Here is a 27,409-nt window from a genome sequence, read left to right as displayed (position 1 = left end):
ACATCTTTAATTTTAAAAAAGTTAAAATATGTGCCTTTTGTGTTATGGTATTTAGCGATTACAGATAAACCACTAATTCCTTTTATCATTCTTGAATGGAAACTCGAGGCTTATATCCAATTCCGAAAGTAGCTGTGTAGGAAATGACTTGAATCATGCAAATGATTATTTTCTAGAGTGAATAGTTTATGGTCTCTTGTGTTTGCCTAATAAGCTTTTCATTCACTTTTGTGATTTACAAGCATTTTCTAATGGGTTATCCTTAAGCATTTTATAGTGCTCCCCTCCACAATTTCATCCATTTGTTGTTCCTCAGTCTGCTTTGTTTTCTCCGGAGCAGACCTGCATATTTATCATTTGTTTGCTTCCACAACTGACACATAAACTGCATAAGAGGCTACAGTTTGATTTGTTTCATTATTGTATTTTCAGTGCCTGGCGTGATAGTGCCCCCAAAACTGTTAAATTGAGAACAAGCTGGAGAGTTTTCACTGTTATTTAAATCAATACCCTGTGTTTTAATAAGTAAATATAAACATCCATGAAAATTCAAAGTATTTGAGTTTATAAGCTTTAGGAATTTCTCTGATAACCTAAGGAATTCATCAGGATTTGAAAATGTTTATGATGGTGCTTCTCTGGTAATTACATTTCCATGGAACCTCCTTCATTATTTAGTTCAGTAATCTCCCTACAACTTCTAGTGTATCTGTACTGTTCAGTAAGGGTGTATTATGAATCTACACCAAACAAATGAGAAATGTATTAAAGGATGGTCTTATTTTACATTAACATACAAGTTGCAAATAAGGAACATGTTACAAAAGCCTGTAGAAAAGGCAGTTCTTATTATGAAGAGATTTTATTCTAATATTTTGTGAAAGATCAAACTTTTGAGCAATAAAATTATGTATTTAAGTAAGAAGACTTGGGGCCAGCACTGTGGCATAGCAGGTGAAGATGCATCCTGCAGTTCTGGCATCCATGACTCCCCACTGCTTCTGTTATGATCCTGATCCCTGCTAATGTGTCTGGGAAAGCAGTGGAAGATGGTCCAAGTCCTTGGATACCTGCACCCTGCTACCTGGAGGAAGCTCCTGGATCCTCGCTTCAGCCTGGCCCAGTCCTGGATATTGTGGTCACATGGAGAGTGTACCAACAGATGGAAGACCTCTCTCTGCCTTTGCCTCTCCCTCTGTAACTCTGAATTTCAGATAAATTATCTTTAAGTAGGAAAAAAAACATAAAAGATACATCATCTCTCTCTCTCTCTCTCTCTCTCTCTCTCTCTCTCTCACACACACACACACACACACAAACACAAACACAAACACACACACGATTCAGGGAACCTGTGTGGGTCTCAACTGTCTCCCTTTGAGGTACTGTTTGAGTGAAAGTGTCCTTTGCTGGAACACAGAATACCTAAGCCTGATCCTCTGCTGTGGACATGTGCCTGGAGGCTTCAAAAAGTTCATGAAGAATTTGCTTTAGCTCTTACTTCTGTTTACCATAAGATTTTTGAAACCCCCTCATATCTTTGAAGGGCAGAGTTTCAAGAAAGCGGTAGTAATTTTGAGAATTTCTTTCTAGGAGTAGTATGGATGAATGAATATGTTTTTATTTTTTAAGTTTATTTTTCTGAGGTTTTTTTCAAAGATTTATTTATTTATAAATCAGAATTACAGAGAGAGAGAGAGAGAGAGAGAGAATATATCTTCCATCTGCTGTTTCACTCCCCAAATGGCTATAGTGGCCAGGGCTGGGCCAGGCCGGAGGCAGGAGCTTCCTCCAGGTCTCCCATGTGGGTGCAGGGGCCCAAGCTCTTGGGCTATTCTCCGCTGCTTTCCCAGGTGCATTAGCAGGGATTTAGATCAGAAGTGCAACAGCTGGGACTTGAACTGATGCCCATATGTGATGCTAGCAGTGTGGACACAGCTTAACTCACTGCACCACAGCACTGCCCATTTCCTGAAGTTTTAAATGAAAAATATTTGTATGTGTTAATGGAGCACAGTGTGATATATATTACACACACACACACACACATATGCACAATGACATATATACATATACATATGTGTTATATTGCATGCAAACCAGGTAATCAGCTCTTTCCCCACCTTTGACATTATTTTTTGATTGGAGTCTAGGAGTTCCTAATAAGTACATTTTTAAAAGCCATGTTTTTCATTAGTTGTCAGGACTGCAGTTGCTACAGAGGCAGTATGAGTGATGGAGTTTATCAACTCAGGACACAAAGAGCTGCTCAGGCTGCTGAGAAACAGCCCACTGTTCTCTTCAGGACTAGGTACCAAGAAGAAAGGTTTATTTTCTAAATTGAGCTCTGAGGTCATTGAGGTTTATATTCCGCATCATTTATTGGTTCAGCAAGTCTTCATTGGGTGCCACATGCCAGACACTGCAGGTTGGCAGAGATAAGGTGACAACTGAGCTAGGTGGTGTTCCTGACCTCAGAAAGCCCATGTTCTGCTCTTATGTCCTTTTTGGCCACAGATGTGAAGGGTATTTAAAAAGTTCATGGAAAATGCATATTTGAAAAAAAAATTTCAAGATTGTTTTTTGCATGAAAGTAAACTTTGAAAAAATATTTACGTATTTATTTGAAAGACAGAGAGTGATGGAGAGGGAAGGAGGATGGAAGAGAGACAGATGGATCTTTCCAGCCCCTGGTTTACTCCCCAAATGCCTGCCACAGCCAGGGTTAGGGCAGGCTGAAGCCAGGAGCCAGGAGCTCCATCTAAGTCTCCTACAAAGGTGGCAGGGACCAAAGTACTTGGGCCATTGTATGCTGCCTTCCAGGTGCATTAGCAGGAGGGTGGATCAGAAGCATGTAGTAGCTGGGCCTTGAACCAAGCGGGCGTCCCAAGTGGTGAGTTAACCAGCTGTGCCCCAACGTCCACCCCAAGACTTATCTTTTGATTCCATTTTCTGTAACATTTTCCAGGTACCCTCAATTCTTTTACAATGTGTGAAATGGACAAACTGTTTCCCCTGAAATTCAGTCATACATACACATCATACATGTAAGCATATGCCTGCTACTACTGTGGGGTAGGGAGCCCCACACTCACAGGTTTTTGTATTCTATTCCCTGATTTCAGAAGAAGTAAAGCCAGGTTACCAAGTGGAGGGTCCTACTTCTCCCACCCCTCAACCTACCTGCTACTCTTGCATCCTGCCCACCAGCTTAGGATGTCCTGGCTATGAGGTTCTTCTCAGTTCCTTGGGAGATTTTATCACATGATGTAGCAGTAAACCTTGGGGAACAGAGCCCAGTCCAGGGCTCAGCAAGCTTGTGTCAGCCGCCACCTTGTCCTTTGGCTTTGTGGATGTCCCTTCACCTCTCACAGTCTCCCTTCACATCTGAGCATGAGTGGAAAGGGTTGGATTAGAGGAACTCTGAGGTGATTTGATTGTAGGTTAGGTGGGCAGGCTTTGGAGGCAGACAGAAAGTATCTGGGAGTCAGTAAGCAGTGAAGGTGATCGCTCTGTTAAGAGAACTGGTTGAATTTCCTGGTTGCACCAGAACACAACTGTGTGATTCTAACTAGTCTAATCTTGATTCAGTTTCCATTTCTGAAGAGTGGGGCTAATGGTATCTCCTAAACTAGTTATCTCAGAGAGGCTATTGGATTTGGACAAGGTCTTGCAAAAAAAAAAAGTGTTTAGCACAGTGGCTGGTGTGAAGAACATTTTTGGAACCAACACTGTGGTGTAGCAGGTAAAGCCGTGCTACAGGCAGTGCCGGCATCCCATATGGGTGCCAGTTCAAGACCTGGCTGCTCCACTTCTGATCCAGCTCTCTGCTATGGCCTGGGAAAATAGTAGAAGATGGCTCAAGTCCTTGGGCCCCTGCACGTGCATGGGAGACCCTGAAGAAGCTCCTGGCTTTGGGTCAAACTCTGGCTGTTGCTGCCAGTTGTGGAGTGAATCAGCGGATGGAAGACCTCTCTGTCTCTGCCCCTGCCTCTCTGTTACTCTGCTTTTCAAATAAATAAATAAATCTTAAAAAAGGATATTTTTGATTTATGTTAGACTCATTCAATATTAATAGTGTTATTATTTGTTAATTAGCTGAACCTTATGCCTGCTCTCCACCCAAGGTTAGATTGGATCCAAAGTTGATTTCCCCTGGATTTTGTACAAGGTGATAGCATGTCACTGACTTAGACCCAGGTTGTAAACTTGAGATCCTTAATTGAAAACTAGCCTTTAGTTAGAGGTTGCTTGGAAAATATTTACTACTAAGTAATTCACTCTGGCAAAAGATGAATGCTAATTCTTCTTTATGTGTTTTCATTTAGTACCCCAACCCTATGGACAAAAATGTCATCTCTGTAAAAATCGTGGAGGAAAAAAGAGGTAAGTTCCCTGAATATGCTGTCACTCCCATGATGATCAGTAAGTTTTACTGATTTTTGTAAGGGGTGCGTGCATGTGTGTGTGTGTGTGTGTGTGTGTCTATGTGTATGTGTCCAACCTATTGTGTTTTAAACAATGCTCTTGATACTTTCTAAGTAATAATTGGTGACAAAACTAAGCTATAATTAGCTATAAGTATAATTTTAACAGTTAACACTTCTGAAGCACTTAATACATGCTGGGCACTCTTACTAACCCATTTAATTTTCAGAACAATGTGTGGGGTAGTTGTTATGATTATTCTTATTTAATGAATGAAGAAACTGAGGTACAGAGAGATTAAATAACTTTTTCAAGGTCACATGACTTATCCTGATAGTGCATTTATATATGGCAAAATAGATGTAATGAGCAGCATGGATGTGAGCTGTGACTGGAAAGTGATTGGATTGTGGAATTATAAATATTTGGCAGTGTGATTCAATGTTGACTAAAGCAGGGTGGATCAACTGTGGCCTGTGCTGCCTGGTTTTGTGAATAAAGTTTGAACTTGAAGATAGAGCTTTGCAGGAGGCCATGACAAGGTACCCAGTCAATGCACAAACTTTGGAGATGCCCAGGGAGGTGCAGGTCTAGCATGCTCTTCAGCCTTCCTAAGAAAGCATGGGACACCACTGCTCATCACATGACTGTAAGACCTCTCTGCACTTGGTAAACATAAAACTGTCTTTGGTTTGTGAGGACATTTTCTGTATGTGTATAACCATATAAATATATTAGGAAACACCCATTTTCTCATGAACCTGCCCTCAAATGTGGGAGAAACTTTGTTGTTTTTTTGCATCAGACAAATCTGATTTTATTACTACCTTCACGACGTAACTTTTAGGAGGCTCAGCTTCTCATCCATCAGTTGGGAAAACAACTTGTTTTTAGCTTGTCATGAAGATCAAATTTGAGAGCAATGTGCATATCCTAAAAGAAGAATGTTAGTTATAATTTCCATCATTGTCAGGGTGGGGGGCCTCTTTGCTTCCAGGAATGGCTAATTTATTTTAAGTGTGCAGGCAGCCAACATTGGATGACAGGGACAAAGACGTATCAGTGGGCAGAGGTGAGCCAGTTTTGTGCCCTATCAGCTTCTGAGCAGCCACGGTGTTTGCCACAGGGCTTGAGGCTATTATAGCCAGAGTTTTGAGAAATCCTATAGCAACATGGCTGAGTCACAGTAATTCACAACACCAGTGACCACATTTCAAAGTTTTTCTTTTTCACTGCCTCTATCTCCCTTTTTCTTAACTCATGTTCATTGTATTTTTTATGTCATTGACTTAATTCTGGATACATCACTCCCAAACAGATTGCTTCTTGTCATAGAGGGTCTACTTCCTTATGAGAGAAGACTATGGCTGGAGCCAGTGCCATGGCACAGTGGGTTAATTCTCCACCTGTGGCACTGGCATCCCATATGGGCACCAGTTCTAGTCCCGGCTGCTCCACTTCCCACAGCTCTCCGCTGTAGCTTGGGAAAGCAGTAGAAGATGGCCCAAGTCCTTGGGCCCCTGCACCCACGTGGGAGACTGGGAATAAGCTCCTGGCTTGGGATTGGTGCAGTTCCGGCCATTGTGGCCATTTGAGGAGTGAACCAATGGAAGGGAGACCTTTCTCTCTGTCTCTCCCTCTCACTGTCTGTAACTCTACCTCTCAAATAAATAAATAAAATCTTAAAAAAAAAGAAGACTGTGGCTAGTATAAGTAAGTAATTATGGGTTTAAATTTTGTAGCCAGAAGCCTGTGCTTGATACAAAAGTTGGCAGAATCATGTTTTTATTCAAGCATTCCCATTGCTAGAGTTAAGCAGGAGGCTCGCTAGGTGTCAACACTGATAGTCCAGAGCAAGGAATACTTTCTGATTCTTTTATCTGTGACACCAGAATGTGCCTTGTGAGTTGTTATCCTACCCTTATTTCTTGATCACAGACAGGGAATATTTATGACTTGGCCCAGAAAGTAGTGAAAGAAACTGAGTTTTGAGTTAAACATTTTCTATATACAGTAAATTGAGATTGACTTTAAAAGCTTTATTAGCATTAAGACGAGAATAAATTCTTTAATTAGAATTTTTTGAGTGTAAGTTTTTTCTTTCTCTAGATGAGTCAACAGGAATTATCTATCGAAAGAGGATTGCAGTCTGTAAGAATGTTGTTCCAGAAATTTTAAGGAAGGTAAATTAATTTCAGAAATAAATCTGTGTTGGTATAACACTGAGTAATAGTATTATTTTTTATTTATTTGTGTGAGTGTGTGTGTGTGTGTGTGTGTGTGACAGAGAGAGAGAGAGAGAGAGAGAGAGAGAGAGAGAGAGAGATCAAGCGCATAAAAGCAAACTCCAGTGTGCTGTTTTATTCTACAAATGACTGCAGTAGCAAGGGTTGGGCTGAAGCCAGAGCCAGGAGCTAGGAATGTAGTCCAGGTCCCCCAAATGGGTGGCAAGGAACTCATTACTTGAACCATCACCACTGACTCCCAGGTACAAATTATCAGGAAGTTGGAGTCAAGAGCTGCAGCCAGGTGTCAAACCCAGGTACTCTGATGTAGAAAGCAGGTACCTTAACTATTGGGCTAAATGCTTGGACTTGGAGTAATTTTTAATAGAGAAAGAGACAGCATTTTCTTATTTAGAGAAACAGTATAACTTTCCTACTTCTCCTAACTTGTAACCCTTCAGAGTTAGAAAGCTGTTTCACATCGACCTCAGTTTTGGCACATGCTGCTGGAGATACTTTGTCTCCATTTGTCTCCCTCTCACTCACTCTCTCTGTATGTCATGGTTTCTAGTAGAGATGTTCTACAGTTTTTTAAAAGATGTTTTTGGCATTTTTCATGTAGTGACTATCTTCTAATTTGTACATGGTTAGAAATGACTCCTAGGTAAGAATGATTATAAGTGGGAAAATTGTAAATATTTACTCTGATTTTTAGTAAGGAAGATTGAAAACTTCAGTTTCTGGGCTGGCACTCTGGTGTAGAAAGTTAAGTCTCCTCCTGCAGTGCTGGCATCCCATATGGGCATTGGTTTGAGTCCTGGCTGCTCCTCTTCTGATTCAGCTCCTGATAATGCACCTGGGAAAGCAGTGGAAGATGACCCATTTGCTTGGGCCCCTGAATGGACCTTGGAGACCTGGAAGAAGCTCCTGGGTCTTGTCTTTGGCCTAGGCTGGTCCTAATCCTAGCCATTGCTTTTGTGGTCACTCGGGAGTGAACCAGCAGATGGAAGATTGTTTCTCTCTTTGTTCTTCTCTGTCTGTATTTCTGCCTTTCAAATAAATATTTTTTAAAAAACCTTCAGTTTCTAATTCAGTGGTGGAGATAACAGCTATTTCAGGAGTATTTGTTCTCAGTGCTCCTTGTTAAGTCTTGTTGTGTGTGGTTCTGTAAAATAATATCCTTGATGATGAAATCTTCATGATAGCAAATTGTTTTCTCTTTTTGAAACCCTTAAGCACTCTGGTGATTCTTTGTTGGAAAAAGGTGAGTGGAAATTTTTCATCACATTGCTTGAACCGTAGAGGATTTTTGATGGGATTCTTCTTAGGGTTATTAGGCAGAGGAGAGCAACTTGGTAGGCACTTTTTAAATCGTCTAAGTGGTAGCTTCAACCTGAAGAGATTCTGTGTGTGATGGAGAACTCAAGTTGATTCCCTCTGATTAGCTTGCATATTAAATTGTGGTGCTGTCTATAGGAAAAATGGAAGCTTCCATTGCTTACTGACTGTGAATTAAAAGAGTCTGCCACATTCTTTAGTGGAAAGAAAGATCATATGATAGTGAAAATGAACTTTATTGTCTTTTTCCAGTTGGTAAAATGTGTTACCCATAGCAGCAAGTTATTACTGGCTTTTTCCACAGAGTGCACACCCTGCCTTTGCCCTATATACACACTTTGAATCTATTATTTAAAAAGGCATTCAACTTTGTCTTGTATCTCAATTCCTAAATAATTTAAAGATGCCTCTGACTTGTACAATTCTCCCTTTGTAATTTTCCATATCTTCTCCACCTAGGAAAGCATACATTTTAAGGTTTTGGATGGGATTTAAAGTGAAGAAAATATTTTACCTAATATCTTCCTGCATGGGCGCCTGTAAGTGGCCCAATTAGAACCCATCAATTTAAGGTGGCCGTGACCAGCCCTAGAGGAGACAAGAAGGAGGCCGATAATTTGCTTAGTGTTTACCAGTTAGGGGTATCAGGCACAACCTACATGAATCCTTTGTCATTTACATGTCCTTACCATGACTTACTAAGGTCAGAGTACATTAGATTATCAGAGCGTTACAGCCATTGGTGAGCCTTCATCCAGAAATCATGATTGCTTGTCCACTTAGTTATCTGTGACTGAAAGCTCCTCTGAACACAGTCCTTATGTAGCCTGCTCTTTCTCAGTGAGAAATCTCTTCATCTGTTGCACAGGTGAGCATTTTAAAGGTACCCAGTATTCAGCTGGAAGAGGAATCCTGGCTCAATCCTCAGGAACGAAACATGGCCATACGGAGTCACTGCCTTACGTGGACACAGTATGCATCCATGAAGGAAGAATCTGTCTTCCGGGAAAGTGTGGAAAATCCAAATTGGTAAGACTGTGTGTTGTGTGTGTGTGGGTGTGTATGTGAGTGTGTGTGGGGGTGGGTGGGTGCAGGATTGTTTCCATGAACACAAATATTAAAATATGACTTTATTCTTAGTTTGCTTACAGCTCACACAGATTCCTTTTTAAACACACAAGTAAACAATGAATATATTTTTCTTTGGGGAAAAATGACAGCGTTCAACTCCTTTCTGACCAGCTGCCCATCCTGGTGACTTTTTCTGTCTGCAGAGGCAAAGTATTTCCAGATTGTGAATATCCTTCCAGTCCTTTAACAGATACCTCAGATACTTACATAAGTATTCATAGAATCACACGATGTGATTATATAAATTCTTTGCATACATAATTTCATGGTGTGTAAATTACTGTGTACAACTCTTTTGTTTACTAGAACATTTGAGTTCTTTTTGATACACACATATATAAACTTAGCTGAATCTTTTGAACTATTGCATAAAATTCAATGTTATGACTACCCTTATTTCCTATTTGATAGACTCATTATTACAAATAATACTACAGTGTTTGTGGATCATATGTTCCTTGTACATAACCCCTAAAGCTGAAGCAGAAGTTCAAGCTATCAAGTTTATTGAGATTATTAATAAACAATAAACTTTATTCTTCTTAGTGTATATTTCTATGAGTTTGACAAACATGTATCATTGTTACCACAGATATAATTAAACTGTAGAAAATTTAAGGTTAATTTAACAACACTTAGAATAAAATACTGGTATAATTTTTGTGATCTTAGGTTAGGCAGTGGTTTCTTAGATATGTTCAATAGAAAAAGATAAAATTACTTCATTAAAATTGAAAGATGCCAGTTGGGATACCCACATTTCATATTGGAGTGCTTGGTTTGAATCCCAGCTCTGCTTCTGTCCAGTTTCCAGCTAATGTACATCTGGAGAGGCAGTGGCAATGGCTCAAGTACTTGGATCCCCGCCACTCATGTGGGAGACGTAGATTGAGTACCAGGCTCCTGGCTTTGGCCTGATCCAGTCCAAGCCCCAGTTGCTGTGGGCATTTGGGAAGTGAACCAGTAGATAGAAGATTTTTCTCTCTCTCTTCCTCTTTGTCTGTTCTGTCCATCTTTCAAATAAAGTGAAAAAGACCAATGGAAAACTTTTGTGCTTCAAAACATATGGTCAAGAAGGTGAAAAGAATCTAGAGCATGGGTAAAAATATTTACAAACCATTTGATAGGGGTCTGTGATCCATCATATGTAGAGAACCATTATAGCTCAATAATAAAAAGACAACCCAGTTAAAAACTAGACAACATATTTGAGTAATCGTTACTCGAAGAAAGGTATAGAAATAGCCAGTAAGTACACGAAAAGCTGTTCAACACCATTAGTCATTAGGGCAGTATACATCAGAAGCACTATAAGAAATTGTTTCACAGCTGCAGAGATGGCTGCAATAAAAAAGACACAGAAAACCTTGTACAAAAATATCCATAGCAGCATTATTCATAATAGCCATAATGCAGAAACAAGGGAAATATCTATCAGCTGATGAATATATAATCAAATAGGGTATATCCATAAAGTAGAATATTATTTAGCTATTAAAAGGAATGGAGTATTGATTCATGTTACAAAGTGGACAAACCTTGAAAGTGTTTTGCTAAGTGAAAGAAGCCAATTAACAAAAGGCCACCTAGCATATGGGTTCCTTTATTTGAAATCTCAGAATGAACAAATCCATAGAGACAAGAAGTGAATTAGTTGTTGCCAAGGACTGGGGGAAAGGAGAGTAAGGATTGATTACTAATGGGAATGGAGTTTATTTTTTGAGGTCATGAAAATGTTCTGGAATTAATGTTGATGTGGCACAACTCTGAGCATCTTAACTGTGCTGAATTGGGTACCTTATAAGGCAAATTTTATAGTAAATAATTACATCTCAATGTAAAAAAGTTATTTGGGTGGTATTTTTAGTTTATATAGTATCTTAATTTGAGCTGTTCGAACAAAGAATAACATAGATGGGGCGGGGTGCTGATGATGTGGCATAGCAGGTTAAGCCACCGCCTGGCATGGCAGCATCTCATATTGGTGCCAGTTTATGTCCCGGCTGCTCCACTTCCAATTCAGCTCCCTGCTAATAGCCTGGGAAAAGCAGTGGAGGATGGCCCAAATGTTTGGACCCCTGCACCACATAGCAGACCTGAATGAAGCTCCTGGCTCCTGACTTCTGCCTGGCCCAGCTGTGGCCATTGTGGCCATCTGGGGAATGAACCAATGGATGGAAGACCTCTCTGTCTCTCCCTCTCTCTCTGTAATTCTGACTTCCAAATAAACAAAGAAATCTCTCTATCTCTTTTAAAAGAATAACATAGACTGAGCAGCCTAAATAATAACTTCTCACACATGTAGAGACAGGGAAATCCAAGATTTAGGCACTGGCAACTTAGTATCTGGTCAGGGAATCTTCCTGGTTTAAAAATGTTTGTCTTATTGTTGTAACCTCTCATGGTAGAGAGAGTGAATTAAGGACCTTAATTCCTGAGGGCTTTACCCTCAAGACCTCCTATAAAACTAATTATATCCCAAAGACCCTATCATCTAATACCAGCCCATTGTAGGTTAAGGCTTTAACATAAGTGGTGGGGAGATGCAGATATATAGTTCATACCATATAGATTCTGCCACATTGCTTTTCACTGTATTAATATACTAGTTTACACTTTCATCAGCAGCAGATGAGGGTGTTCATTTCCCATAACATGGCCAGCACCTAATATACTTAACGTTTTTAAAATTTATTTTTATTTTATTTGAAGGGCAGAGGGAGTCAGGGGAGAGGTCTTCCGTCTACTGGTTCACTTCCTAAATGCATGCAACAGCCAAGGCTAGTCTAGGCTGACACCTTGAGTCAGGAACTTCATCCTAGCCTCCCATGTGGAGGGCAGGGACCCAAGTACTTAAGCCATCATTTGTTGCTCCCAGGATATGCCTTAGCAGGCAGCTAGACAGGAAATGGAGTAGCCAGTACTTGAACCAGGTCCTTTGATATGGGATACAGGCATCCTAAGTAGCTACTTAACTGCTATGTCAAATGCCTGGTCACCACTGAATATTAACGTGATTTTAAATTTCACCATTATAATGGATGAGAAATGATATAATTCCTTTGAAATAGGTTTAAAAATGAAAGCAAAATACTTAATATTAGCAGTAATTATTGCTGTGAACTATAATTTCAGAGGATAATTTACTATTTTGTTATTATTCATGTTTTGCTTTTTTCCCCCCTATTATGCATCTGTCATTTTAGTGGAAATAGTGACATCCTCAAGCCTAAATAACTAAAAACCAGAAACCTAAAGTCCACTTTTAAAACCTGGCAGTTGTCCAAATCACTATTGCTCCCTTTAACTTGGGTCCTGTGGTGATAATTCTAGATTCTGCAGCAGCTCACTGAATTAGTGTGAGTGCTGTGTCTTATTAGCATCAGAGGTGGGTTTGCTCTGAACCACCCCTAATTTTTATTTTGTTAGTCTCCCTCATGACACAGGTTTTTTTTAAAGGCCATGGATATTTGGAATTATATATAAAAGACAACCCAATTAAAGGATGGGATTAGAGAATAGAGCTCTTTTTTCTCTGTATGGAAGTAGTGAAAGGATGAAATGGTCAGATTTTATACAAAAAAGTCTTTGATTTTATCTACTTCATTTTAAAATTAATTTTTTGGGGGCCAGCACTGTGGTATAGTGGGTAAAGCCACTGCCTACAGTGCTGGCATCCCATTTGGGGCCCTGTTCAAGTCCTGGCTGCCCTACTTCTCATCTAGCTTCCTGCTAATGCACCTGGGAAAGCAGCAGAAGATAATCGAAGTCCTTGGGCCCTTGCACCCATGTGGGAGACCAGGAAGAATCTCCTGGCTCCTGGCTTTATATTGGGCCAGCTCTGGCCTTAGTGAACATTTGGGGAGTAAACCAGCAGATAGATCTCTCTCTCTCCCTGCCTCTACTTCTGCTTCTCTATAACTCTACCTTTCAAATAAATAAATATAATTTTGAAATAATAAAATTAAATTTTTGTAGGTGTTCAGGCTATAAGAAGCAGAACTGAACCTTCATCAATGATACGTAAAATGATAATTAGTCATGAGAATCCAAGAGAAACATTCTTATCACCCAGAGATAGTATCTGATAATGATTTTTTTAGTCCATTCCCGCTTGACACTTAGATTATTTCTGAGTATTTTGTTATTACAAATAGTTTTGTGATGGAAGTTTCTATGTCTATTTATTTTCATACTTAATTAACTTTTAAGGAAGACTGAACAAAGTGGAATTTCAGGGTTAAAAATTATGTGCATTTTCTATTTTGACTTACATGATTAGGTTTCTCTATAAAAAGATTTGGTGTTGGGCATTTAGCTGAGTGGTTAGGACCCTGGTTGTGCTGCCCTATCCTCTATCAGAGTGCCTGTGTTTGATGCCTGTTTCTGTCTCCTGACTCCAGCTTCCTGCTGATGCAGACCTTGGGAGGCAGTGGTGATGACTCAAGTAATTGGGTTCCTGTGCTCATGGAGGAGACACAGCTTAAGTTCCTGGCTCCCAGCTTTGGCCTTGCTTAGTTCTGGTCATCACAGGCATTTGGGAAGTTAACCAGTAGGTAGGAGCTCTGTGTCTGCCTTTCAAATAAATTGAAGAAAGAAGTTAGACCAATTACACTTTGTTTTTCTTTTGGATTTTTTAATGTTCTACTACTCTTTAAAACCTTATCTTTTATGCCATTGACACAGATTTTGAAAAATTTTGTTTAAGGTATACAAATTTCATCTACAGAGATTTAGGAACATAGCGTTACTTTTCACCCTACCCTCCCTTCTGCCCACGCTCCCACTCTTCCTCCTCTTATCTCTCCTATTCTTTCTCTTAACTTTCACAATGATCTACTTTCCTTTTACTTTATACTCATAAGATTACCATACACTAAGGAACGTGTTCAACAGATAGTAAGAAGAAAAAACACTGTTCCTGAGCAGTAGAGACAATGGCTGTAAACAATCACTAAAGCTCAAAATATCAGTTTCATTTCTTTACCTTACATTTTTGGTACTATATTAGTTATCAGAGATCAGGGAAAACACATGGTATTTGTCTTTTTAAGATTGGCTTATTTCACCAAGTATGATTATTTCTGGTTGCATTCATTTTGTTGCAAACGATGGGATATCATTCTTTTTAATGGCTGAGTAGTATTCTATAGTGTATTATACCATATTTTCTCTATCCAGTCATCAATTTATGGACATCTGGGTTAATTCCATATCCTAGCTATTGTGAATTGTGCTACAGTAAACATGGGGGTACAGATAACTCTTTCATATGCTGATTTCATCTTGTTACAGTACATTCCCAGGAATGGGATTGCTGAATCATATGATCTCTTTATTTTCACCTTTCAGAGATATCTCCATACTGTCTTCCACAATAGTTGAACTAGTTTACATTCCCATCAACAATAGATTAGGGTACCTTTTTCCCTACATCCTCACCAGCATTTCTTGCTTCTTGATTTCTGTAGAACAGCCATTCTAACTGGGCTGAGGTGAAACCTCATTGTTGTTTTGTTTTGCATTACCCTGTGGTAATGAGCATTTTTTCATGTGTCTGTTGATCATTTGTACTTCCTCTTTTGTTCAAGTCCTTTGCCCAGTTCTTCATTGAATTGTTTGTTTTGTTGTTGTTGAGTTTCTTGAGCTCTTTATTGATCCTGGATATTAATCCTTTATCAGTTGCATAGTTTGCAAATATTTCCTCCCATTCTGTCAGTTGTCTTTTCACTTTGCTGAATGTTTCTTTTTGCAGTACAGAAATTCTCAACTTGATATAATCCCATTTGTCTATTTTGGTTTTGATTGCCTGTACTTCTGCAGTCTTTTGCAAGAAGTCTTTGCCTATGCCTATGTCTTGCAGAGTTTCTCCAATGTTCTTCTCTAGTAATTTTATGGTATCAGATTATAGATTTAGATCTTTGATCCATTTTTGAGTTGATTTTTCATATATGGAAATATAAGAGAGGGCCCCAAGATGGCAGAATAGGGAGGCAGCTCACTGATAGTCCAGGAAAAGATAGTATAAAAAAAGTGGAGGCCGGCGCCGTGGCTCAATAGGCTAATCCTCCACCTTGCAGTGCCAGTACAACGGGTTCTAGTCCCGGTCGGGGCGCTGGATTCTGTCCCAGTTACCCCTCTTCCAGGCCAGCTCTCTGCTGAGGCCCGGGAGTGCAGTGGAGGATGGCCCAAGTCCTTGGGCACTGCACACACATGGGAGACCAGGAAAAGTACCTGGCTCCTGGCTTTGAATCAGCATGATGCGCTGGCTGCAGCGCGCTGGCCGCGGCGGCCATTGGAGGGTGAACCAACGGCAAAAGGAAGACCTTTCTCTCTGTCTCTCTCTCACTGTCCACTCTGCCTGTCCAAAAAAAAAAAAAAAAAAAAGTGGAGATACTGTAGCCTCAGGGAAGAGTTAGGGAAAAAAACTACAGAGGAAACTTCCGGAATTAGGGGGACATGGTGGACCTATGTGAAGGGCACGGGTGTCCACGGCTTGGGACCCCAGCTGCTGAGTCTATGCACCAGCGCTGGAAAGGGAGGTGAAGCAAAACCGCAGTAGCCAGAGACACTGGCGGAAAAGTGTTAGGAAGAGCCTAGAGGGAATGAGGCTTGAAGCCCTGTGGGGGAAAGTACACCAGCCTAACTAGAGGAGAGAAAAAAAAAAAGTGACCGGTGTGGACAAGATCCTCTCACTCACCTTACAAAGGCGAGCAAGACAATAGAGCAGGCACCATTTTGGACATACATAACAGCTGCGCCAGCTCAGGGCTGTGCCTGCCGTGAGCCAAACAGAAAAACCTGACTCTGGTGGGGAGAAATAACAGGAGACCAAGACCTAGTGAATGTGTGGAACTTATGAACCGGGACTGTAAAAAAAACCAAAAAACTGAGGGTGTGTGGGAGAACTCTCAGTGTGGCTGAGAAGGGAGTAGTCTCAGTGGGAGATGCCACAAATTCGGGCAGCTTTGGCTACCCAGTGAGGGACATTGCAGGGGAATCTGAGCTTACACTGAGGACTGCACAGATCCTTTGTGTGGTCCTTGGGACAGAGCAGACTAATATTATACCCACTGGGGCTAGCACTCAGGCACTGATTGCCGTCGAGGAGAAGAGCTCAGATGAGTGGAATTACTTCCCATCTGAATAAAAAGAGAGATTTACCACGCCAAACCTGGTTGTGTCACCTTTGGCACACCCTTAACCCTGAAGAACTGAACAGAGCTCTCTGGCCACACTCACCACAAACCTCTAGAGATTCACCAAAAGCAGACATTCCACTTAATCTGGATTCATAGTATAATGAGAAAAGCCACTGCAGTGAGAAAAAAAAAGAAGAAAACAAAGAATATCTATATAATGACAAACAACAAATGCAGAACCTGAGGAAGCAAGAACAAGGAAGACATGATGATGCTCCTAAATGAACATGACACTCCAATACAAGATTATGAAGATGATGAGTTAGAAGAAATGCAAGATACAGATTTCAAAAATTTATAAGAACATTTAGAAGTTATCAAAATCAAATGCATGAACTACCAAAATCCATACAGGACAGGACAGAAAATCTCTCTCATGAAAATGAAATCTTAAGGAGGAAACAAAATGAAATGAGGAATTTAGTAGAACATGAAATTGAGATATTGAAGAGAAATCAAAATGAAATGAATAATTCAATAGAACAAATAAAAAACATATTTGAGAGCCTTAAAAACAGAATCAATGAGGTAGAAGAGAGAATATCATATATAGAAGACAGAGCACAGGAAAGTATACAGTCAAACCAAAGAAAAGAAGAGGAAATTAGAAATATGAAAAATATTGTTAGGAATCTACAGGATACTATTAAAAAAAAAACCCAACATTTGGGTTCTAGGAGTTCCCAAAGGCATGGAGAAAGAGAGAGAAAGGATTAGAAGGCCTTTTTAGTGAGATACTAGCAGAAAATTTCCTGGGTTTGGAGAAGGACAGAGACATCCTAGTACAGGAAGCACATAGAACCCCCAATAAACATGACCAAAAGAGATCATCACCATGACACATTGTACTCAAACTCACCACAATGAAACATAAAGAGAAGATTCTAAAATGTGCAAGAGAGAAATGCCAGATTACTCTCAGAGCATCTCCAATTAGACTCACCGCAGACTTCTCATCAGAAACCCTAGAGGCTAGGAGGGAATGGCGAGATATAGCCCAGGTACTAAGAGAGAAAAACTGCCAGCCCAGAATATTATTTCCTGCAAAGCTCTCATTTGTGAATGAAGGTGAAATAAAGACCTTTCATAGCAAACAGAAATTGAAAGAATTTGTCACCACTTGTCCAGCCCTGCAAAAGATGCTTAAAGATGTGTTACACACAGAAACACAGAAACACGATCATCAATATGAAAGAAGGTAAAAGAAGAAAATCTCTCAGTAAAAGATCATAGGAAGTTAAAAGCATATATTAGAAATATTTTTGGGAAAATGGCAGGGTAAAGTCACTACTTATCAGTAGTCACATTGAATATTAATGGCCTCAACTCTTCAGTTAAAAGGCACAGACTAGCTGAATGGATTAAAAAACAAAACCCATCTATTTGCTGCTTAGAAGAAACACATCTTTCCAACAAAGATGCAGGCAGACTGAAAGTGAAAGGTTGGAAAAAGATATTCCATGCCAACAGAAACCAAAAAAGAGCTGGCATAGCCATCTTAGACAAATAAACTTCAACACAAAAACTGTTAGACAAAAAGGGGCACTATATAATGATTAAGGGGTCAATTCAACAGGAAGATATAACTATTATAAATGTATATGCACCTAATTACAGGGCACCAGTTTATTTAAAAGATATGTTAAGGGTCTTAAAAGGAGACTTAGACTCTAATACAATAGTATTGGGGGACTTCAATACTCCATTTTCAGAAATAGACAGATCAACCAGACAGAAGATCAACCAGGAAACAGCAGATTTAATCGACACTATAGGCCAAATGGATCTAACAGATATCTACAGAACTTTTCATCCTACACTTAAAGAATACACATTCTTCTCAGCAGTACATGGAACCTACTCTAGGATTGACCACATACTATGCCATAAAGCATGTCTCGGCAAATTCAAAAGAATTAGAATCATACCATGCATCTTCTCAGACCACAGTGGCATGAAGCTGGAAATTAGCAACTCAGGAATCCCTAGAGCATATGCAAACACACAGAGACTGAACAACATGCTCCTGAGTGAACACTGGGTCATAGAAGAAATCAAAAGAGAAATCAAAAACCAGACTGGAAGAGGAGCAGCCAGGACTAGAACCTGGCGCCCACATGGAGTGCCAGTGCCACAGGCGGAGGACCAGCCAAGTGAGCCACGGTGATGGCCCCATAAATAGACATTTTTAAAAAGAGGAAATCCAAAATATCCAACAGACACATGAAAAAATGTTCAGGATCACTAGCAATCTGGAAATGCAAATCAAAACCACAGTGAGGTTTCACCTCAGCCCAGTTAGAATGGCTCACATACAGAAATCTACCAACAACACAGATGCTGGGGAGGATGTGGGGAAAAAGGGACACTAACCCACTGTTGGTGGGAATGCAAACTGGTCAAGCCACTATGGAAGTCAGTCTGGAAATTCCTCAGAAACCTGAATATAGCCCTACCATACAACCCAGCCATCCCACTCCTTGGAATTTACCCAAAGGAAATTAAATTGGCAAATAAAAGAGCTGTTTGCACCTCAATGTTTATTGCAGCTCAATTCACAATAGCTAAGACCTGGAATCAACCTAAATGCCTATCAACAGTAGACTGGATAAAGAAATTATGGGACATGTACTCTATAGAATACTATACAGTGGTAAAAAACAATGAAATCCGGTCATTTGCAACAAAATGGAGGAATCTGGAAAACATCATGCTGAGTGAACTAAGCCAGTCCCAAAGGGACAAATATCATATGTTCTCCCTGATCAGTGACAACTAACTGAGCACCTAAAAGGAAACCTGTTGAAGTGAAATGGACATTATGATAAACAGTGACTTGATCAGACCTTGTCCTGTCAAGGAACAAAGTACTACTTTATTCTTTGTAATTTTTTTTATTCCTTTAATACCATTGGTTGAACTCTTTAATTACAGACAATCTTAGGTGTTAAAATTTAACTGAAAAGTGATCCCTGTTAAATGTAAGAGTGGGAATGAGAGAGGAAGGAGATATACAATTTGGGACATGCTCAATCGGACTTGACCCAAATGTTAGAGTTGGAAATGCACCAGGGGATTTTAATTCAGTCCCATCAAGGGGGCATGTACCAATGCCATCTCACTAGTCAAAGTGATCAGTTTCAGTTCATAATTGATCATAATGTTGGGTTTACAAGTCAAAGAGAAGATAAACAAGACTAGTATCTGCTAATACTAACTGATAGAATTGCAAAGGAGAGAACACTCCAACATGGGAAGCGGGATACACAGCAGACTCATAGAATGGCAGATGTCCTAAACCATACTCTGGCCTCAGAATCAGCCTGTAAGGCATTCATATCTGGCTAAAAAGCCCATGAGAGTATTTCAGGCATGGAGTGCCAAGACACTGTTGCAAAACAACAACAACAACAAAAAACCTAAATGAAAGATCTCTGTGAGTGAGATCCCAGAGGAAAGAACGGGCCATCAAAGAAGGAGGTACCTTTCTCGTGAGGGATGAGTGAACTTCCACTTCGACTATGACCTTGTATAAATAAGGTAGGAGTTGGCGAACTCAAGAGGCTTCCATAGCCTTGGCAGCTCATGAGAAGAGCCTAGGGTGATTACTGACGTCATAAATAAGAGTGTCAATTGTTAAATCAACAACAGGAGTCACTGTGCACTTACTCCTCATCTAGGATCTCTGTCCTTAGTGTGTTGTACTATGTGAATTAATGGTATAACTAGTACTCAAACAGTACTTTACACTTTGTGTTTCTGTGTGTGTGCAAACTGTTGAAATCTTTACTTAGTATATACTGAATTGATCTTCTGTATATAAAGATAATTGAAAATTAATCTTGATATGAATGGGATGGGAGAGGGAGTGGCAAATGGGATGGTTGCGGGTGGGAGGGGGGTTCTGGGGGGAGAAAGCCACTGTAATCCAAAAGTTGTACTTTGGAAATTTATATTTATTAAATAAAAGTTAAAAATAAATATAAATGATATGCATTTGACTAAATTTTAAAATTTGACATTTGCTTTTTCCAAATACTTTAATTCTATATGATTTACATCTTGTAAAAGTATTTTCTTGGGCTCTGCACTTTCACTGTAACTGTGTGTTTTTGTGGCAAGTGGAAGCCTCTCTTGTACTTTCAAGTTATCACCCTCATTGCAGACTTATTTGATTCAATGGTGTTGCAGAGCTGGTTTTCCAGCAGAAAAGGCATTCTGTATACTTAGCACAGCATCTCAGTGGTTCAGGTCTTTACCTCCCCGTATCTAGAGCTTCTGCTTATCTTCCGATACTTACACCCCTGCTCTGTTGTCTCCCATCTTGGCTCTACTCGGTATGAAAATACACTGGCTCTGCTAAGTTTACTTAGGAATTAATTCTATGCACTGATCCTGGTGCTCCAGGGCTCCAGGGTGTAGTTGTCTAATAGCCTGAATAAATACCACTGGATGCGTTCCCCAAGCCTGCTTCCCTGTGATCATATTGACCTTGATTTCCGGCGCACCAGCAGGTGATCAAACAGCAGAATTCACTGTCAATTATGGAACGCCGAGTAACAGGGCCTTTTCTGTATAGAGATGACATCTGGGCTGGAGCCTTATTTTTGGTTCAGTAAGACTGCTCTCCAAAAGACACTCATTTGCCTTTTGATGTTATATAACATAATCCGGGTCTTTTACTGGTTTCCCGTCCTGTACTTACTGTCTTGTCATGGCTTTGCCCCTGAGATCTGTTTTCTGCCATATTCCCAGTACCTAGCTCTTATCTGCTCAATGGATGATGCATGAAAATTGAGTCACAGGGACGCTGATCGTACTCCCTCCAGTCTGTTGTGGGAATGAGGGGAGGAAAGCGCAAAGGGATGAAATTGGCTGGAGGGGCAGGTACAAATTAGGAAAATCTCATGATAAGATTTGGTGGGAAGAGGAGATCGTGAGCTGGTGAAGGTGGAGACCTCTCTCTGATTTCTGTTGATCACTAGTCTGCATCTAGTGTTGCCAGGGGTCAGCAGACACACAGCTGGCATTCCTCTTGGAGTTTCATTTCCTACAAAGTTCTTATTACTGCTTTTTTTTTTTTCTTTGACAGAGTGGACAGTGAGAGAGAGACAGAGAGAAAGGTCTTCCTTTACTGTTGGTTCACCCTCCAATGCGGCTGGCGCACCGCACTGATCTGAAGGCAGGAGCCAGGTGCTTCTCCTGGTCTCCCATGGGGTGCAGGGCCCAAGCACTTGGGTCATTCTCCACTGCACTCCCAGGCCTCAGCAGAGAGCTGGCCTGGAAGAGGGGCAACTGGGACAGAATCCGGTGCCCCGACTGGGACTAGAACGTGGTGTGTTGGTGCCGCAATTAGAGGATTAGCCTATTGAGCCGTGGCGCCGGCCTCTTGTTACTCCTATAAAGCAGGACCTGTTGGCAGTTTGGCTCTTGAACAGGTAGTATTTCTCAAAGAGAAAATACTTCACTGAAGTTCAGCAAAATTTGTATGACTTTTTTTTTTTTTTTAGATTTTATTTATTTATTTGAGAGGCAGAGAGACACATCTTCCATCCACTGATTCACTCCTCAAATGGCTGCAATGATCTGAAGCCAGGAGCCCAGAGCCAGGTCTTCCATGTGGATGCCAAGGGCCCAAGTACTTGGGCCATCTTACACTGCTTTCCCAAGCTGTAGCAGAGAGCTGGATTGGAAGAGGAGCAGCTGGGACTCAAATGGGCGCCCATATGGGATGCTGGCACCACAGGCAGAGGTTAGCTCACCACACAACAGCGTAGGCCCCATGAGCCTTTTTTTTTTTTTTAAGATTTATTCATTTATTTGAAAGTCAGAGTTACACAGAGAAAGAAGGACAGGCAGAGAGAGAGAGAGGGAGGGAGGGCGGGAGGGGTCCTCCATCCACTGGTTCACTCCCCAGATGTCTGCAGTGGCTGGAACTGCGCCAGTCTGAAGCCAGGAGCCAGGGGCTTCCTCCAGGTTTTCCCCTGTGGCTGCAAGGGCCCAAGGACTTGGGCCATCTTCTCCTGCTTTCCCAGGCCATAGCAGAGAGCTGGATTGGAAGTGGAGTAGCTGGGTCTCGAACTGGTGCCCATATGGGATGCCAGCACTGTAGGCAACAGCTTTTCTGCTATGCCACAGCGCCAGCCCTGAGTCTTGAATTTATAGGAGAGGAACCATCAGTGAAGTAAGGCATGAAGAAGGGAGAATTAAGTCAGTCTGGTTAGTGTTGAAATTGTGTTGCATTTTCTGTTCTCACCTTGATGGTGGTTACATTTTCTTTCTTTTTGCTAGCTTTTGGATCAATTTTAATTTTTTAAAAGATGTATTTATTCGGGCTGGCACTGTGGCTCACTAGGCTAATCCTCTGCCTGCGGTGCCGGCACACCGGGTTCTAGTCCCAGTTGGGGTGCCGGTTTTGTCCTGGTTGCTCCTCTTCCAGTCCAGCTCTCTGCTGTGGCCCGGGAGTACAGTGGAGGATGGCCTAAGTGCTTGGGCCCCTGCACCTGCATGGGAGACCAGGAGGAAGCTCCTAGCTCCTGGCTTCAGATCGGCACAGCACGCTGGCCACAATGCGCTGGCTATAGTGGCCACTTGGGGGGTGAAACAACGGAAAAAGGAAGACCTTTATCTCTGTCTCTCTATCACTGTCTATCTCTGCCTGTCAACAACAACAACAACAACCACAAGATATATTTATTTGAAAGAGTTACACAGAGAGGGCAGGAGAGGCAGCAAGAGAGAGAGAGAGAGAGAGAGGTCTTCCATCTGCTGCTTCACTCCCCAGATGGCTGCAGCAGCTGCAGCTGTGCTGATCCGAAGCCAGGAGCCAGGAGCTTTCTCTGGGTCATCCTACACGGGTGCAGGGGCCCAAGGACTTGGGCCATCTTTTACTGCTTTCCCAGGCCTTGCGGAGCTGGATTGGATGTGGAGCAGCCAAGTCTTGAACCGGCGCTCATATGGAATGCCTGCACTGCAAGCAGCATCTTACTCCGCGGTGCCACAGTGTCAGCCCCTCTAGGTTTATATTTATGGCTCTATTTTGAGCTATTTTCTGTGCTGTAGGTGGAGGCTGCTCCATTTCATATGGGTCTGCCCTCAAGAGTGTCGTGGCATGAGAAGAGTTCAGGTGATAATTCCTGGTCATTCTGTTTGATCCTCCCCTCTGCTCAGGGAAGACTCAACAGTTTCTTGCCTGAAGGTAGGAAGATCTTGTGGCCTTCTTTAGGTCTGACTCCAAGAATTCATTACTTAATATTTAAAAATAACCCCCATATGATATTTTAATTGTAGAAAAATCAGTGCTGTGTTCACTCCCTCTTCAGTTTTTTGCTGCCTGTAATCAGTGACCCCAGAGGAAACTGTTCTCTGACCTCCATTCTTGCAGATTAGTTTCGCCTGTTGCTCTTCATGTCGAATGGATTCGTGTGGAACTACTCTGTTCTGTCACTTTTAGCATTGTGTCTGTGAGCAGTATCTTGTGGAGATCAGTAATTTGTCATTTTCCCATTCCTTGCATGAGCATACTGCAATTGCTACAATTCATTTACTCGTTCTGAAGAAAAATCATAGAAACGTGGAATTATACTATATGCAGTATTCTGACTTTTACATTAACAGTACATTTGAGACTGCCTTTTATTAGATGCATAGTTTTCAGTGATTTTTTCATAGCTGTTCAGATATATTTGTTGTATAAAATTATTCCAGTTTTATTAAATGTCCTAATTATTGGATTGTTTCTAGTTATTTGCTCTTAGATATAATGCTATGGGGCCGGCGCCGCGGCTCACTAGGCTAATCCTCCGCCTAGCGGCGCCGGCACACCGGGTTCTAGTCCCGGTCGGGGCGCCGGATTCTGTCCCGGTTGCCCCTCTTCCAGGCCAGCCCTCTGCTGTGGCCAGGGAGTGCAGTGGAGGATGGCCCAGGTGCTTGGGCCCTGCACCCCATGGGAGACCAGGAAAAGCACCTGGCTCCTGGCTCCTGCCATCGGATCAGCGCGGTGCGCCGGCCGCAGCGCGCCGGCCGCGGCGGCCATTGCAGGGTGAACCAACGGCAAAGGAAGACCTTTCTCTCTGTCTCTCTCTCTCACTGTCCACTCTGCCTGTCAAAAAAAAAAATAAATAAAAAAAAATAAATAAATAAAAAGATATAATGCTATGAAGAATTCGTTTAACGGCTGGCATAAACGCTCATATAGGATTATTTGCTTGGGACACATTGTTAGAAATAGACATTACGGATTCAAGGGCTTTGTCTGAGGCTTTTTTTAGGCATTGGTAAGCTTAAGTATGCATTCTCAATCATCCCAGAAAACTCCCAGGGGCATGGTGATTGGCAGTGTTGTATAGATGTCTGCCTGAAATGGGATTACAAACAGTTACATAATTGTTGGAGCCCAGTGAAAAGTGAAAATGCTGATCCGCCTTGTTCAAAGATGATTCAGAACTTTGAGACAGTGACAACAGAGTATTCAACAATGCATGTGGCTCTGTGCAGGCATATAGAACATACACCCACAAAGCCAGCGTGAGTCGAAAGTGTGCTCCGGTAGGCCTACTATTGCAAGACAAGCCTCCAGCTGGGCTGGTTCACAGACCCTTGTATAGTTTGAAGTGTTGCCCACCCACTCAGGGAATCAGTAAGGCTTCACTGAACAGAGACTTTTCTAGTTGATAGGAGAGTGGGAAGGGCAGTGGCATCAAAGGTTAACTGTGTGGGTGGGTTCAAGCAGTGGACCTGCCACTTATTTTTGTGTGATCTGAGCAGATTTGCCTCTTTGAACCTAAGTTTTTCCAATTGTAAAATGAGATTGATATATTATGTATGTCATAAAATTATTGGTAATTAGATGAAATGCATGCAATATAAAAAACTTAATACAATGATTTACCACAATAGGCTAATAGAAAGCAACTGTTAGGGGTTGAGTAGGGTTTGACTTCTCAAACTCATGCAAAGATCTAAGCTCCAGTCTTGTGTTGATAGTTAATGGGACAGATTTGATCCGATTATGGTGTCTGAATGGGAGGGCCTTTTTGGAAGTGATTGGGTTAGGCTGCTGGGATCCAATCACGATGGCTTTATAAAGAGAGAGTATGGGAAGGAGGAGGAGGACCGTGGTTCCTATCTCTGCTTCCTGGCTCACCATGTTACCTCCCTCCATATACATACGTTCCACCACCCTCATCAGACACCGTCCTGCTGGGACTGCTGCCCAATCTTGGGCTGTGAACCCGATGAACCTTCCTTCCTCAGGAGCTCCTCTCAGGTATTGCGGTGACAAAAATTTGAGCAATACACTGCTATTACTGTCAGTTCTTTAAATACTGTGTTTTAGGAGATGGAGCCAGATTGTCCTAAAATATATACTTGCCCAAACTCCTGGACTACTGAGATCCCGCTTTTGATTGATTCCTTAGTGTTATAGGATCCCCTGCTGTGCTTTCTCAATGATTTAGGCAGTAATCTGCTGGTTCCTGGGAGGAGCTGAAAGAGAAGTTCAGAGGGAAAGGGCTCCAGGAGAGGACTGAGAGGGTGGCAGGGTGTTCCGCCTCCCGGGGCTACTTTGCAGAACAGATGAGTGTGGGAGCAGGGTGGAAGGGAAGACTGGCCAGATGGGAAGGTTCTGTTCTCAGGGCTGGAATGCCAGAGTCGGGGTAAGGGTGGGCATCATTGCTTTCATTGCCTTGTGGATAATGGTGATTGTCTGACGCTCAGAAGTTACTGAAGTGCATTGAGGTTGGAGTTTGGTAGACCTGGATTTGCACTGTGGGTGTTTTCATTCTCAGACACTGCTCCTCGTACTGTGAACGGAAATAATAATGGTGGTAGTAGTAGAATTGTGTTACTTTGTTACTTGGGCCCATACTGTTGACTAACCTTTGTCAAAGGCTTATATATATTATCTTGAATGCTTTCAACATGTTACTCTTTCAACCTTGAGGCAACTTATGAAACAGATATAATTAAGATTTAAGTTAAAATTTTTGTGTAACTGACTCATAAATATTGTACATATTTATGGGGTTCTATGTTATAATATATCTATACAGTGTATAATGTGTAATCAGGTTAAATGTATGTGTTTTCTCAAACATTCAACATTTCCTTATGGCAGAAACATTTAGAATTCGTTCTTCTAATGATAGAAATACACACAGGACTTGATTGTTATCTGTCATCACCCCACTGTGAAAGAGAACCCCAGATCCTCTATCTACTTTTAGTTTAAACCTGTGAATCAACCTTTATGAAACAGGCTTTATTAACCTCATTTTTCCAGAGTCTGAAGGTGTATATAGAGCTACAAGAATTTATGAAATGTGAATACAAATGATCTAATTCCAGGGCCCATACCCTTAAGCTTTGTCCTATAGTTGTATACACAGTTAAATATGAGAGATCTTCAATGAATTCGAGGGAAATGCATTTTGTAGGAAAACTATGCATGAATTTCACTTTTTTTGTACCCAAATAAACTTTTTTATTTATTTATATTTTAATATTATTTAAGTTATACAAGTTTCATATATACAAATTTAGGAACATAGTGACACTTCCCCCTTTACCCTCCCACCTGCCCAGGCTCCAACCACTCCTATCCCTCCCTCTTGGACTCCTACTCTTAATTTCTACAGTGATCTATTTTCAGTATACTTAATGATCCTGTAGTTAGCCTTGTTCTAAGTAAAATACTCCAACAAATAGTATAAGAGAAAAAACAAAACGCTGTTCCTCAATGGAAGAGACAAGGGCTATAAACAGTCATTGATCCTCAGAATACCTATTTCACTCCAGTACATTACATTTGAGATACTCTATTAGTTATCTTGGATCAGGGAAAACATATAAGAGCTGTCTTTTGGGACTGGCTTATTTCACTAAGTATAATGGTTTCCATTTGTGACTATCTTGTTGCAAAAGACAGAATTTCATTTTTTAAAAAAATTTTACAGCTGAGTAGTGCTCCATAGTGTGTATATACCATAATTTCTTTGTCCAGTCAACAGTTGATGGATGTCTAGATTGATTCCATATCTTGGCTGTTGTGAGTTGTGCTGCAATGTAAATGGCCAGTATAGATTT

General features: G+C 41.1%; 1 protein-coding gene across 2 annotated transcripts in view; it reads left to right on the top strand.

Moving 5' to 3' along the window:
• The window catches only part of PRELID2 (PRELI domain containing 2), a 94,487-nt gene that overhangs the window by 13,077 nt on the left and 54,001 nt on the right, over positions 1–27,409 (top strand). Inside the window, exons 2-4 of one of the 2 annotated variants that reach the window (XM_051843459.3) lie at positions 4,329–4,386; positions 6,538–6,611; positions 8,860–9,020. In XM_051843459.3, coding sequence (XP_051699419.1) covers positions 4,329–4,386; positions 6,538–6,611; positions 8,860–9,020 — 293 coding nt within the window. The remainder of the gene's footprint in view (positions 1–4,328; positions 4,387–6,537; positions 6,612–8,859; positions 9,021–27,409) is intronic. The other variant, XR_016236319.1, reaches the window with a different exon arrangement.

The sequence above is a fragment of the Oryctolagus cuniculus genome, chromosome 6 (genome assembly GCF_051225735.1).
Source record: "Oryctolagus cuniculus isolate XC-2025 breed Fujian yellow rabbit chromosome 6, ASM5122573v1, whole genome shotgun sequence".
NCBI lineage: Eukaryota > Metazoa > Chordata > Mammalia > Lagomorpha > Leporidae > Oryctolagus > Oryctolagus cuniculus.
The sequence above is the reverse complement of the archived record's forward strand: the minus strand, read 5'-3'. Positions and strand labels throughout refer to the sequence as shown.